Source organism: Cetorhinus maximus, chromosome 32 (genome assembly GCF_964194155.1).
Source record: "Cetorhinus maximus chromosome 32, sCetMax3.hap1.1, whole genome shotgun sequence".
NCBI classification, from domain to species: Eukaryota; Metazoa; Chordata; class Chondrichthyes; order Lamniformes; family Cetorhinidae; genus Cetorhinus; species Cetorhinus maximus.
Genome location: NC_135910.1, coordinates 6,344,784 through 6,358,003, shown reverse-complemented (window position 1 = coordinate 6,358,003; position 13,220 = coordinate 6,344,784). Strand labels below are relative to the sequence as shown.

The 13,220-nt window shown below is 43.7% G+C and overlaps 1 protein-coding gene across 1 annotated transcript in view; it reads left to right on the top strand.

The window, feature by feature from the left end:
* The window catches only part of LOC144671280 (ryanodine receptor 1-like), a 473,493-nt gene that overhangs the window by 273,374 nt on the left and 186,899 nt on the right, over window positions 1–13,220 (top strand). Inside the window, exons 53-57 of the mRNA XM_078533089.1 lie at window positions 516–605; window positions 751–894; window positions 4,964–5,041; window positions 7,013–7,088; window positions 11,371–11,494. Of these exons, the coding sequence (XP_078389215.1) occupies window positions 516–605; window positions 751–894; window positions 4,964–5,041; window positions 7,013–7,088; window positions 11,371–11,494 (512 nt within the window). The remainder of the gene's footprint in view (window positions 1–515; window positions 606–750; window positions 895–4,963; window positions 5,042–7,012; window positions 7,089–11,370; window positions 11,495–13,220) is intronic.

Here is a 13,220-nt window from a genome sequence, read left to right as displayed (position 1 = left end):
GGAGCCAGAGGGCTTCTTGAGGTCTCACAACAAAAGACAGAACTCTGCTGCCTTGGACTCACCACCTCCCCCATACACTCGAGATTCTCCAAACAACCCTCTCTTGAGATGCTTCTTACTGCCTATGGCCTTGCCTCAAACTTCATTCCCAGTTTTAAGTCACTGCCCAAATCAGGTGAGCAGCTGATCAGCCCCATTAAAATGAGACCCAGCAATTGAAACCTGGTGGTCTCCGGCTCACGTTCACGAGCAGAAATGCTGCCTGCGTTCACTGGTGCCCCAGCACATGTTAAAAATTGGCCATATCGTGTTCGTGTGGAATTGAGGATTTATACGGAGGCAATTAAGGGAACGTTGTCCAAGATTAAAAGTGCGCGTAACTAGTATAATGTGCTGTGGTAATCAAGCATGTCGGTTGAAAATGCAAAGGAAGTTGTATTTCTGTATAAATAAATCTTAAACTCTACAGTGAGTTATAAAGCACAATGTAAAATGCAGTCTATTTTTCATTGCAGATACAAAATAACTGGAGTTATGGTGAAACTATTGATGAAGAAGCCCAGACTCATCCGTGGTTAAGACCATACAAAACATTCTCTGAAAAGGCATGAGCATCACTATATTCAGAGTCTGAGTTTGATAACATAAAATGCATCATTTATATACCACAGCTAACGCAGTGTACTAGATTTAATTTTTTGAAAAAAATTATAGGTTATAGCTTTTAACAATTAACATGGATGCTTCCAGGACAGAGAAATCTATAGATGGCCGATCAAAGAGTCCCTAAAAGCAATGATTGCCTGGGAATGGACGATTGAAAAAGCAGGCGAGATGGTGGAAAAGAGTGAGAAGGGGGAGAAGAAAACCCGCAAGATTTCACACTCCGCCCAGGTATGTGGAAATTTCAGTAACCTGTTAGTCTAATGTGTTCAACTAAAATGGTCTCCATTCAATATCAGAAGAGGCTGAATGAAAATAGAATTTGCATCACATAAACATTTCAGCCTCACAGCCCAATGTCACTGTTCATGCTTCACACTAACCCTCCCAGCTTACTTTGCCTTACTCTATCAATATATCCTTTTAATCCTTTTTGTCTCATGCTTCCCCTCAAATGCATCATTCTATTTACCTCAACTATTCTATGTGGTAATAAGCAAAGAAGTTCCTCCTGGATCCTGGAAGTTACTAATAAATGTTATATACTTATGGCTCCTACTTTTGGGCTCACCATAAGTGGAAGTGTTTTTTTTATATCTATACCCCATCAAAGGGGATGCTTGGCGTAGTGGATAATGTCGCTGGACTAGGAATCCAGAGGCCCAGTTTCAAATGCCAGCATGGTGGAATTTAAATTAAATTAATAAATCTAGAATTAAAAGCTAGTCTCAGTAATGGTGACCATGAAACTATCATGTATTGTTGTAAAAACCGATTTGGTTCAGTTTAGGGAAGGGAAATCTGCTGTCTTTATCCAGCCTGACCTACGTGTGATCCCAGACCCACAGCAATGTGGTTGACTCTTAAATGTCCTCCGAAACAGCCTAGCAAGCCATTCTGTTGCATCAAGCTGCTACGAAGTCTGAAACGATTGAAACTGGACAGACAACCCGGCATTTACCTTGGCGCTGGAAACAACAGTAGCAAACCCAGCCCTGTCAACCCTACAGGGCCCTCCTCACTACATCTGGGGGTTTGCGCCAAAATTAGGCAAGCCGTCCAACAGACTAGTCAAGCAGTAGCCTGCCATCATCATATTCACCGAGTCATAGCTTACAGACTACATCCCAGACACTGCCATCACCACCCCTGAGTATGCCTTGTCCCACCGACAGGACAGACCCAATAGAGGTGGTGGCAAAGTGGTATATAGTTGGGAGGAAGTGCTCAACGTTGACTCTGGACCCCATGAAGCCTCATGGAATCAAGTCAAACATGGGCAAAGCACCCTCCTGCTGATTACCATCTATTGCCCCCGCCTCAACTGATGAGTCAGTAATACTCTGTGTTGAATACTACTTTGAAGAAGCACTGCAGGTGGGAAGGGCACAGAATGTACTGTGGGAGGGGCACTTCAATGCCCATCACCAATAGTGGCTCAGTATCACCACTACTAACTGGGCTGACTGAACCCTAAAGGACTTAGCTTTAGAGTGGGTTTGAGGAAGCCAACAAGAGGAAAAAACCTATTGACCTCGTTCTCACCAATCTACCTGTCGCAGATGCATCTATCCATGACAGTATTGGTAGTAGTGACCACCACACAGTCCTTGTGGAGACAAAGTCCTGCCTTCATATTGAGGATACCCTCCATCATGTGTAGCACTACCACCGTGCTAAATGGAATAGATTTCAAACAGATATAGCAACTGAAAACTGGGCATCCATGAGGTATTGTGGGCCATCAGCAACAGAATTGTATTCAATCACAATCTGTAACCTCATGGCCCAACAGAGCCCCCACTCTACCATTACCATCCTGCTGGGGGCTCAACCCTGGTTTAATGAAGAGTGCAGGAGGGCATGCCAGGAGCAACACCAGGCATACCTAAAAATGAGATGTCAACCTGGTGAAGCTACAACACAGGACTATTTGTGTGCCAACCAGCATAAACAGCAAGTGATAGACAGGGCTAAGTGATCCCACAACCAATCAATCAGAGTTAAGTTCTGCATTTTGCTACATCAGTCATGAATGGTGGTGGACAATTAAACAAGTCACTGGAGGAGGATCTCCACAAATATCCCCATCCTCACTGATGGGGGTGCCCTGCACATCAATGCAAAAGACAAGGCTGAAGCATTTGCAACCATCTTCAGCCAGAAGTGCTGGGTGGGTGATCCACCTTGGCCTCCTCCAGAGGTCCCCAGTATCACAGATGTCAGTCTTCAGCCAATTCGATTCACTCCACGTGATATCAAGAAATGACTGAAGGCACTGGATATTACAAAGGCTATGGGCCCTGAAAACATTCAAGTACTGAAGACTTGTGCTCCAGAACTAGTCACGCCCCTAGCCAAGCTATTCCAGTTCAGCTACAACACTGGCATCTACCCAGCAATGTGGAAAATTGCCCAGGTATGTCCTGTCCATGAAAACTGGACTAATCCACCCCAGCCAATTACCGCCCCATCAGTCTACCCTTGATCATCAGCACAGTGACAGAAGATGTCATCAACAGTGCTTAAAGCGGCACTTACTCAGCAACAACCACTCACTGACGCTCAGTTTGGGTTCTGCCAGGGCCACTCAGCTCCTAACCTCATTGTAGCCTTGGTTCAAAAAAGGACAAAAGAGCTGAACACAAGGTGAGGTGAGAGTGACTGCCCTTGACATCAAGGCAGCATTTGACCTTGTGTGATATCAAGGAGCCCTAGCAAAACTGGAGTCAATGGGAATCAGAGCAGGGAGGACTCTCCACTGGTCGGAGTCATACCTAGCACAATGAAAGATGGTTGTGGTTGTTGGATGTCAATCCTCTCAGTTCCAGGAGGGTGCTGCAGGAGATCCTCAGAGTAGTGGTCAAGGCCCAACCATCTTCAGCTGCTTCAGCAATGACCTTCCTTCCAACATAAGTTCTGAAGTGAGGATGTTCCCTAATGATTGTGCCATGTTTAGCATCATTTACAACTCTTCAAATACTGAAGCAGTCCATGTCTGTATGCAGAAACACCTGGACAATATTCAGGCTTGGGCTGACAAGTGTCACAAATGTTACTTGCCACTAAAGTGCCAGGCAATGACCATCTCCAAAAAGAGAGAATCTAACTATCTTCCCTTGATATTTAATGGCATTACCACCACTGAATTCTCCACTATCAATATCCTGGGGGTTACCATTGACTAGAAACTGAACTGGACCAGCCATATAAATACAGTGGCTACAAGAGCCAGGGCAGAGGCTGGGAATTCTGCAGAGATTAACTCACCTCCTAACTCCCCAAAGCCTGTCCACCATCACAAGGCACAAGTCAGGAGTGTGATGAAATACTTTCCACTTGTCTGGATGAGTACAGGCACAATAACAGTCAAAGTAGCTTGACATCATCCAGGACAAAGCAGCCCACTTAATTGACACCCCATCCACCACCTTAGACATTCACTCCCTCCACCACCGACGCACAGTGACAGCAGTGTGTACTAACTACAAGATGCACTGCAGCAACTCACCAAGGCTCGTTTGACAGCACCTTCCACGACCTCTACAATCTTGAAGGACAAGCATAGCAGTTGCAAGGGAACACTGCCACGTGCAAGTTCCCCTCTAAATCACACACCATCCTGACTTGGAGCTATATCGCCATTGTCGCTGGGTCAAAATCCTGGAACTCCCTTCCTAACAGCACTGTGGCTGTACCTACACCACATGGTCTACAGCGGTTCAAAAAAGTGGCTCACCACTACCTTCTCAAGGGCAATTAGGGATGAACAATAAATGCTGGCCTACATCCTGTGAAATAATACATTTAAAAAAACCCTTGAGACTTTAAAGACCTCTATCAAGTCACCCCTCAATCTTTTTTCTCGGACTGCTCAGTCTTTCCTGATTGTTCTCAGTTCTGGTATTATCCTTTGTAATTTTTTTTTTTTTGCACATTGTTCAGTGCTTCTTTCTTAATGTAATATGAAATTAAAAACTGTGCGCTCTAACCAAGGTTCTATACAAGTTTAATTAACAAATGTTGTAAAACGGGATAATGCCATTTTTACAAGCATGCTCTTTCTGGCTTAGTCGATGTTTATGAACAGTAAATAATATAAAATTGCTGCAAAGAATTTTTGAACTTTCCGACAAGCATGCTAAGACCTTACTTAATTTTGAAATGATAAAGCAAGCTATCACATTGCACTAATGATATTTTGCAGTTTTACAAACGATTTTATTTTTACTATAATTCCACAATATCATCATTGATTTGTTTGACAATATATTTTTTCCTTTCTTAATTTCTGTTTCAGGCAGTCTACGATCCGAGTCATGGATACAATCCACAGCCCCCTGAGCTGCTGCACATGACATTGTCTCGTGAACTGCAGGTAGAGAGCCTGGCTGGTTTCTGCTTAAACAATTTCCAGCTCTGCAGAATAAAATTTACTATTTCGATGTGATTTCATATTTGCTTGGAAGCTGGCATTTTCACTGGTCACAATTTATGCAAAATTGCATTATTTTGGTTGTAAATAGTGCATTACAGTTACAAGGTAAAGATGGAAACTCTTGGGCTATCGCAATACATCAAATCACTTGTCCCTTTGATTGCTATATTACTGGATTTGGGTGTTTAGACAGTGTGATAATTATCCATAAATCTTTATAGTGTAAACATGATTGCAATTGCAAATACTAATCAAAAGGGCAATATTTTCCTTTGGTCACTAATATTAGCCAAAAAAAATAACAGCTCAATAACGTTAAAAGAGCTAGCAGTTATCTGCCCATGTTTAGCACTTACAGATAGCCACAATTTAATCATGGGTTCAAGGATATTTAGTGATGAGTTTTTTAAAAAGTACACTGGTATTTCTGTTGAAGTTTAGGCATAAGAATTACATGGTAGAGTGGGTGGGATGTAAAAACTGAGTACTGAACTCCAAGGCAGACCTGGAAGTAGGCAGATGGGTAAGAGATAAGAAGAACTTTGAACCGGTATGGGCTCTTTCGCAGGCATTGTGGGCTCACTTCTCCGGAAAATACCTGTAAGAGTGTGTTCATTAACAATTCCAATTAATCTTACGACATGCCTCCAACCTGTTATCAGCTCAGTGCGTGCCAGCCTGGATGCTGTCCTCACACGGCACATGCTCATCCTGCAAACCATCCACCCTACAATTAGAGCATTAGTTGAAGTGCACAGTGACAACATCAAAGACAGCTGTTGCATCATACTTGTCTTTGAGGAGCAGACCAACTCACTTCCCTCCTGCATTCGCAAGCATGCCCTGTAGCACATTGGCCCATGATTGGTCTTACTGAGGCGATACTCACCCTCATTAGGTCATTGAGCCTTTCCTGGCATTGGGACCAAGTCATGCTGACCTAGCTGACACTGTTGACCACCTCAGCTACTTCCTCCCACACTGCTCATGTCTGGTTCGGCTTCCTCCGCTTGCCTGGGTTTGGCATCAGCTGTTCACGTCGGTCTGATACTGCATACAGGAAGGCTCTGAGTGAGTCATCGCAGAATCAAGGGGCTGGTTTGGCCCTTCTAGCCCACCTCTCCCCTCGCTGCAGTGGTGCTGACATTTCTGTATGGAAACATGTAACAACTGTACTGCTCCTCCATGCAAAGAAGTGGGAAACTCTTCTCTATGAAGAGTGCCAAGGTTGGGAGACAAGAACTCCAAATTAAATCCTCTCACCTAACAGGCCTGCAAACTGCATAAGTATAAGATTTCCAGAGAGGCTTCACACGATCCCATGCCAGGGGACCCTTCAAAGGACTGGCCGTGACCTTGTACCAAGTCACGTCCTATGACCCCAGTGACCGGACATCCCACCCTCCAGCACTCATTGGGCGGGATGGAGGCCTGAAACCCGCCTTCCTACTTAGAGGCCCAACCCACATATGAGCAGGCTCAGAAGTCGAAACACTGCTGACCTGAGTGCGGAGCCCGCCCTCGGCCTGCCGAAGTATTATTCAACCCTATGTGTTTATATTCCTTTATGTTGTATTATTTCGATTAGACCTACTAATATAACATAGGTCCTGAAACTTAGAAAACATTCTCCAGGTCTTCTGATAACAGCACTAGCCTTGTATGGCTCAGGTTTCAATCTATTTACCATTCACTAAAGCCCTTTCAAAAGTAAAAATGTCCCCTTTGTAACACATATTGTGCAAAATTATCTATTTAAATCTGATATTTTAGTGGTTTGTAGCCATTTTTAAGAGTTTAAAAAGGCCATGTTTTAAACAAAGACAAACCTATGACCCAAACTTACTTAAAGCATTAGACAAATTGAGACATTCTATCTGTACCCGAAACACATGCTCTTGTATCTTGTAGTCAATGGCAGAGCAACTTGCAGAAAATTACCACAACACTTGGGGTCGTAAGAAAAAGCTGGAGTTACAAGCCAAAGGTTAGATTACATTATCAATCATGTTCCATGGTCTATTGAAATAACTTTCCATGTGTTTTATGCCTTGTCTTGTCACCATAACCTCATTTAATTAATTTTGCCTTCATTTTTAAAAGTAGATTTTCTTCCTTCAGTTTCATCATGCTTTTGTGCTTTTTACTTTCAGGCATTCAGTCATTGTCCTGATGACATTAGCTGGCACAGACAGGGAGCTAAAGGAACATAGGAGCAGGAGTAGGCCATTTGGCCCTTCGAGCCTCAACTCCACTTTTGTGTCTGCCCCCCATAACCTTTGACTCCCTTGTCTATCAAAAATCTATTTAACTCAGCCTTGAATAAATTCAGTGACCCAGCCTCCACTGCTTCCTGGGGAAGAGAATTCCATAGACTAACCACCTTCTCAGAGAAAAAAATTCTCCTCATCTCAGTCTTACAAGGGAGACCTCTTCATAAACTGTGTACCCTGGTCCTAGTCTCCCACAGAAGTGGAAACATCCTCCTGGTATCCACCCTAACCATTCTCCTCAGGATCCTATATGTTTCAATAAAATCACATCTCATTCTTCTAAATTCTAATGGGCCCAACCTGTTCAATCTTTCTTCATAGGATAAACCTTTCATCCCAGGGCTGAGTTGAGTCAAGTCGAGACCATGTGTAGGTTGTCATCAACTCCCCACTTGCTCCATAAGTGGAGGGGATGAGCTGAAATGTGATTGTGGCCATGAGTCTCAGCTATAGAACATCAACCTACCCATTAAGACCTGTTGCAGGAGGCATCTGTTTCTCTACTCAGCATATCAGGAGGCCTTCGAAAGGATAGCCAAACTAGGCATCCCATTATAAGCTTTTCACATCATACAGAAGTAGTGGTGGTAGGATCATGCTATGTACTATCTTCCACAGCATGATGGATAACCAGCCTCCAGATGGGAAGTACAAAAGGGATGATTGATTCTTCAGATGCACAGCAGCATGTCGCGCAGTATTTAAACAGTGTGATAATGGAGTGATGGTTCCTTCACCGTCAGTGGGTCAAAATGCTGGAACTCCCTCCCGAACAGCTCCGTGGGCGCACCTTCACCACGTGGACTGCAGTGGTTCAAGAAAGCAGCTCACCACCACTGTCTCAGTGCAATTAGGGATGGGCAATAAATGCTGACCTAGTTAGCAACGCCCACATCCTATAAACATTTTTTTTTAATGCTAATGCCACTGGACTAGTAATCTAGAGGCCCAGGCTAATGCCCTGGGGACATGGGTTGAAATCCCACTATGACAAGTGGTGGAATTTAAAATTCAAATTAATAAAAATTTGAAATTGAAAGCTAGTTTCAGTGATGGTGACCATGAAGCTATCATTGATTGTTGTTGAAACCCATCTGGTTCACTGGTGTCCTTTAGGGAAGGAAATCTGCCACCCTTACCCAGCTACATGTGACTCCAGACATGCAGCAGTGTGGTTAACTCTTAGCTACCCTCTGAAATGGCCTATAAAGCCACTCAGGTCAAAGGGTAGTTGTTGCAACAAATGCTGGCTTTGTCAGCGACATCCACATCCCATGAAAGAATAAAGGCAGCTGTAGATTTAGCTACATTTCTGTGAAGTAGATGAAGAGACATTATCTCTTTTCCACCCACAAAACACTTGTTTGAGGACCACTTCGTTGAAGCTCAGAGCTGGACATTAATTGCTCAGCTGGAGTAAGTGATTGGTATGTCAATGTCCAGCTCACGTTCCAGTGGTATGGATCATCTCTTTCCTGGCCTGTATGCTGGTGACAGAGCAGTCATTATGTGAAACTTCAGTAGTGCACTAATAACCTCTGATTAAAATTACTTCATTGTGAATTGCTCACTGATGTATCCTTGATCTTTTCTCTTGCTTTCCCCCCTCTCCTGAGACAGTGCTATACTTCAAAAATGCTCTTTCCATCTAACATTCTGTTTAAAATTCTTAGGAAAAAGTGAGAGCACAATGTTAACATATTTCTATCCATCTTCATTTAAAAAGTAACTCACTACACATACTAGAAAAGAATTGCCAGACAACTGATTTCGATTCAACTGCTTTAACTGTAGTTTTGTAGTAAATGGCTTAGTTTTCAATAATCTTCTTGCGTTATTAATTGTGAAGCCATTAAGTTCGGAATATTGCAATTTTGTTTGTTTACTAATGTACTACATTGTCTTGCAGATTATCAAATACTATTACTCACTGCACCATTTTCTCATGAGCAGTAAATATTTCATCACCATTAGAGGGTAACACCGGTGTACTGGTTAGCGTTTGACACCCTGTTTTCTCAGTATGAAGGGGATACAGTACAAATGCACCATTTTTTTTTTAAAGTGGAAAAACTCAACTAACCTAAGTGACAAAATCATTCTGTACACCTGTAAATTTCTTAGTGAGTTCCTATCCTAATTTATTACCAGTATTTTCATTCCTCTAGTATCTGCCTGAAACACATTCCAAATGCTGCATTAGCTGAACAGAAACAACAGTCAGATAGAATTTTATTTTTTAAAAAGGGGCTATAGCCAGGATTTTCCAGCCCCAACACCGTTGGGCATCGTCGCAGGCAGAACAGGAAAATTTGGAAAGCAGCTGACTTTTCGGCTATTCAAATTTTCCAGTTCCCCCCGCTGCGGTGATGCCTGCCAGTGTCGGGGCCAGAAAATCCTGCCCTGTGTTTTTCAACATTTTAGAGTGAAAGTTTAACATAGCTCAAACTCCCTAATTATATTCAGACATGGTCAGCTGACCTCATTGATAGAACTTGCATCTGTCTGAATTGACCTTAATTCTCCACTATTACTCTCTCTCACTTTGGATTTGTTTCCCCTCTCTCTCCTACATTCTATAGCTCTTAACCTATCTGTCCTTGCGTTAGTCTCCTCATTATCTCTGTGCAACTTTATTCTTCCTCCTTATTCTCTAGATTTCTCTCCCTCTCAATACCTGTGTCTATTACTCTCCTTTTTCCCTGCATGTTTTTCTCTCCTAGTCTATACTATATCCCTTTATCACTTCTCTTTTCACTCTTTTCTTGCCTTGATACTCTTTCCTTTTTGTGTAATTTTTTTACTGCTCCCCACAAGTTTCTATTTACCTCTGTTATCCCTTTTTATTTTTCTTGCTCTTAGTTCCATTGCAGTTAATTGAAATAATATCAACTGCTGTGTATAATGGACCTCCTGTCTTGGTCACTGCCTGACACAAGTTCCAATGGGCTACCCCTAGCCTACAAAGAGCTGATCAGTGCAGTCATATTGTTTCACCTGAGAGGACAGTGCAAATTAAATGGCTTTATAGTCTAGGACCTATGTTCTACATGCTGGTGTGGTATATTTGTTTTCACGCTAGCCTGTTACCATTAGGGGCCATATCTTGTTGAGGCATTGGGGGTCTTGTCTGCTGGCTGAAGAGCGGCGAGGGACCTGCTGTGCTTCTCTTCCGCAATGCCTGCCGCACCAATCAGGTAGCGGTGAAGCCAGCCCCGGAATCAAGATCCTGTGGGCAGAAGTCTTGTCTACCAAGAGCTGCCAGCCAATCAGAGGCCAGTTGCTCTTGTGCTCAGCAGTGCCACAGGAGAGGCCATGGCTGCTGCTAGGAGGACAGGCACTGGAGTCCCAGGATCGCTGAGTGACCCAGACCACAGGTAACTAATGTGGGGCTGGGGGTTTGTGGGGTCGGGGTTGTGGAGAGAAGGGTGCAGGGGGTTGGGTCTCAGTGGACCCTTCCCAAACCTTCCCAATATCCAGTCTTTTCATCAGGCACAGTGCCTTTAACCAAGAGGACACCCCCACACAGGTTTACCTGTCATGTATGTCAAACGGTCACAGGCCCGTTTACCACTGGGTTAATAACAGCAGTGGTGGGATGAGGCCCTTATGTGGTCATTAATTGACCACTTAAGGGCCTCAATTGGCATCGGGTGGAAAGGTTGACCATGGGCCTTCCTGCCCAGAACTTTATTCGGACAGAGGCAGAAAGGAGGCGGGGTTCAGGTACACCACCATCCCACCTAATTACATGCCTTCCCCATCTCAAAGCTCACCACCAGCAAGAGCCCGAGAAGTGCATTGCCTATTTCTTCCATTTGTATGTTCCTATATGTAATGCATATGGTACTTCCTTTGCACTGCCATTTATCATTCCTTTCATTCATTTTAGCACCAGTGTTTTTGTAACTTTTTCAAAACTGTGTCTTAAACCCCTTCAATTTAGCTTCCCATTTCAGATTTGCATTTCTAACTCTCTTTATTTGTTTTTATAAGGTGGCGGAACCCATCCACTTTTGGTTCCATATGATACGCTGACTGCTAAAGAGAAAGCCCGAGACAGAGAGAAAGCTCATGAGTTGCTCAAGTTCTTGCAGATGCACTGCTATGCTGTAACAAGGTAAATTGATCTGCAAACAAATTAAGCAAATGTATTGATTACGTGGGTACGAATCTGGCAAAATGAGCGTGTCAATTAATTAACAGTCAGATGAAAACAATCATGCAAATTACATTTGTCTCATTGTATCTTTTTATTTTAAAAAGTAGCTCAATTTCTGTGACTAATGAATCAACCCTTAAGACTCTTCATAAAGACATGGCGGACCTGAATTTTTAGGCCCGGTGAGGTCAGGGACGGAGATGGTTGAGCCCAGAATATCATGCCACCAGCTGATATGTGTGCCGGTTCTCTGGCTCCATCCAGCCTCTGGGCCATTTTCCTTCAGACATGACGGTGGTTGTGGCAGGGCTGCCTTCTGGCTTGTTTTTGGAGGTCAGCTGGAATTTTCCAGCCGGCCTCCAGATCCGTAGAGGTGTTGGGGAAGAGTGTATCCGCCTGAAGGGGTTGTCCTAGGGTGGAGTGGGATGGGGTTGATGATGGTGGCCAGTGTTCCAGGCATGTTTTGACATGCCCTGGCCCCATGGCTGGCTTCGGGTGCAGCTATAGGCTTCCTGTAGAGGAAGCAACCTGTAATGGTGGCCTGACTTCTAAAGCCTTTATTTTCTATTTTAAACTTAAAATATAGTTTGGAAATGGGCACCTCCATCTTTCAGCTTCTCGTACTTCAGTGCTGGAGGGTCTCCTTTCAGCTTCTAGAGTCCGCCCTCTGGTCAGTAATTGGCCAATTCAGGGAAAATCATAGCCAAGTTACTATTTCTCCCACAGTGCGGGCTTCTAACCCCCATTTGAGCCAGACTGAGAAATCAAAGTGCACAGGGATAACAAAAACAGAAATACCTGGAAAAACTCAGCAGGTCTGGCAGCATTGGCGGAGAAGAGTAAAGTTGACGCCCATGCCAGCCCGAGGACACCCAGGTGCCCTTTCTAATCCCACCTTCCTGCACCCGGCCCATAGCCCTGCAGCTTACAGCATTTAAGGTGTAGATCCAGGTACTTTTTAAAAGAGTTTAGAGTTTCTGCCTCCACCACCAATTTGGGCAGCGAATTCCAGTCACCCACTACCCTCTGCGTAAATAAGTTCTTCCTCATGTCCCCCCTACACCTTTTGCCACTTATCTTGAATCTATGTCTCCTAGTTCTAGAATTTTCCACCAAGGGAAACAATTTTATCCTGTCCACTCTATCTATTCCCCTCATAATTTTGTACACCTCAATCAAGTCACCTCTGAGCCTTGTTTGTTCTAAGGAAAATAACCCCAACCTATCCAATCTCTCCTCGTAGCTACACTTTTCTAACCCTGGCAACATTGTTGTAAACCTCCTCTGCACTCTCTCCAGAGCTATTACATCCTTCCTGTAATGTGGTGATCAGAACTGCACACAATACTCCAGTTGTGGCCTCACCAGTGTTTTATACAATTCCAACATTATATCCTTACTTTTATATTCTATACCTCTGCCAATGAAGGAGAGCATTCCATATGCCTTCTTTACAACCTTGTCTACTTGAACTGCTGCCTTCAGGGACCTGTGTACTTGTATGCCAAGATCTCTCACTTCATCTATCCCTCTTAGTATATTCCCATTTATTGTGTAATCCCTGTAACTGTTTGACCTCCCTAAATGTATGACCTCACACTTCTCTATGTTAAAATCCATCTGCCACTTTACCGCCCACTCCACCAACACATCTATATCGTTTTGGAGATTATGGCTATCCTCC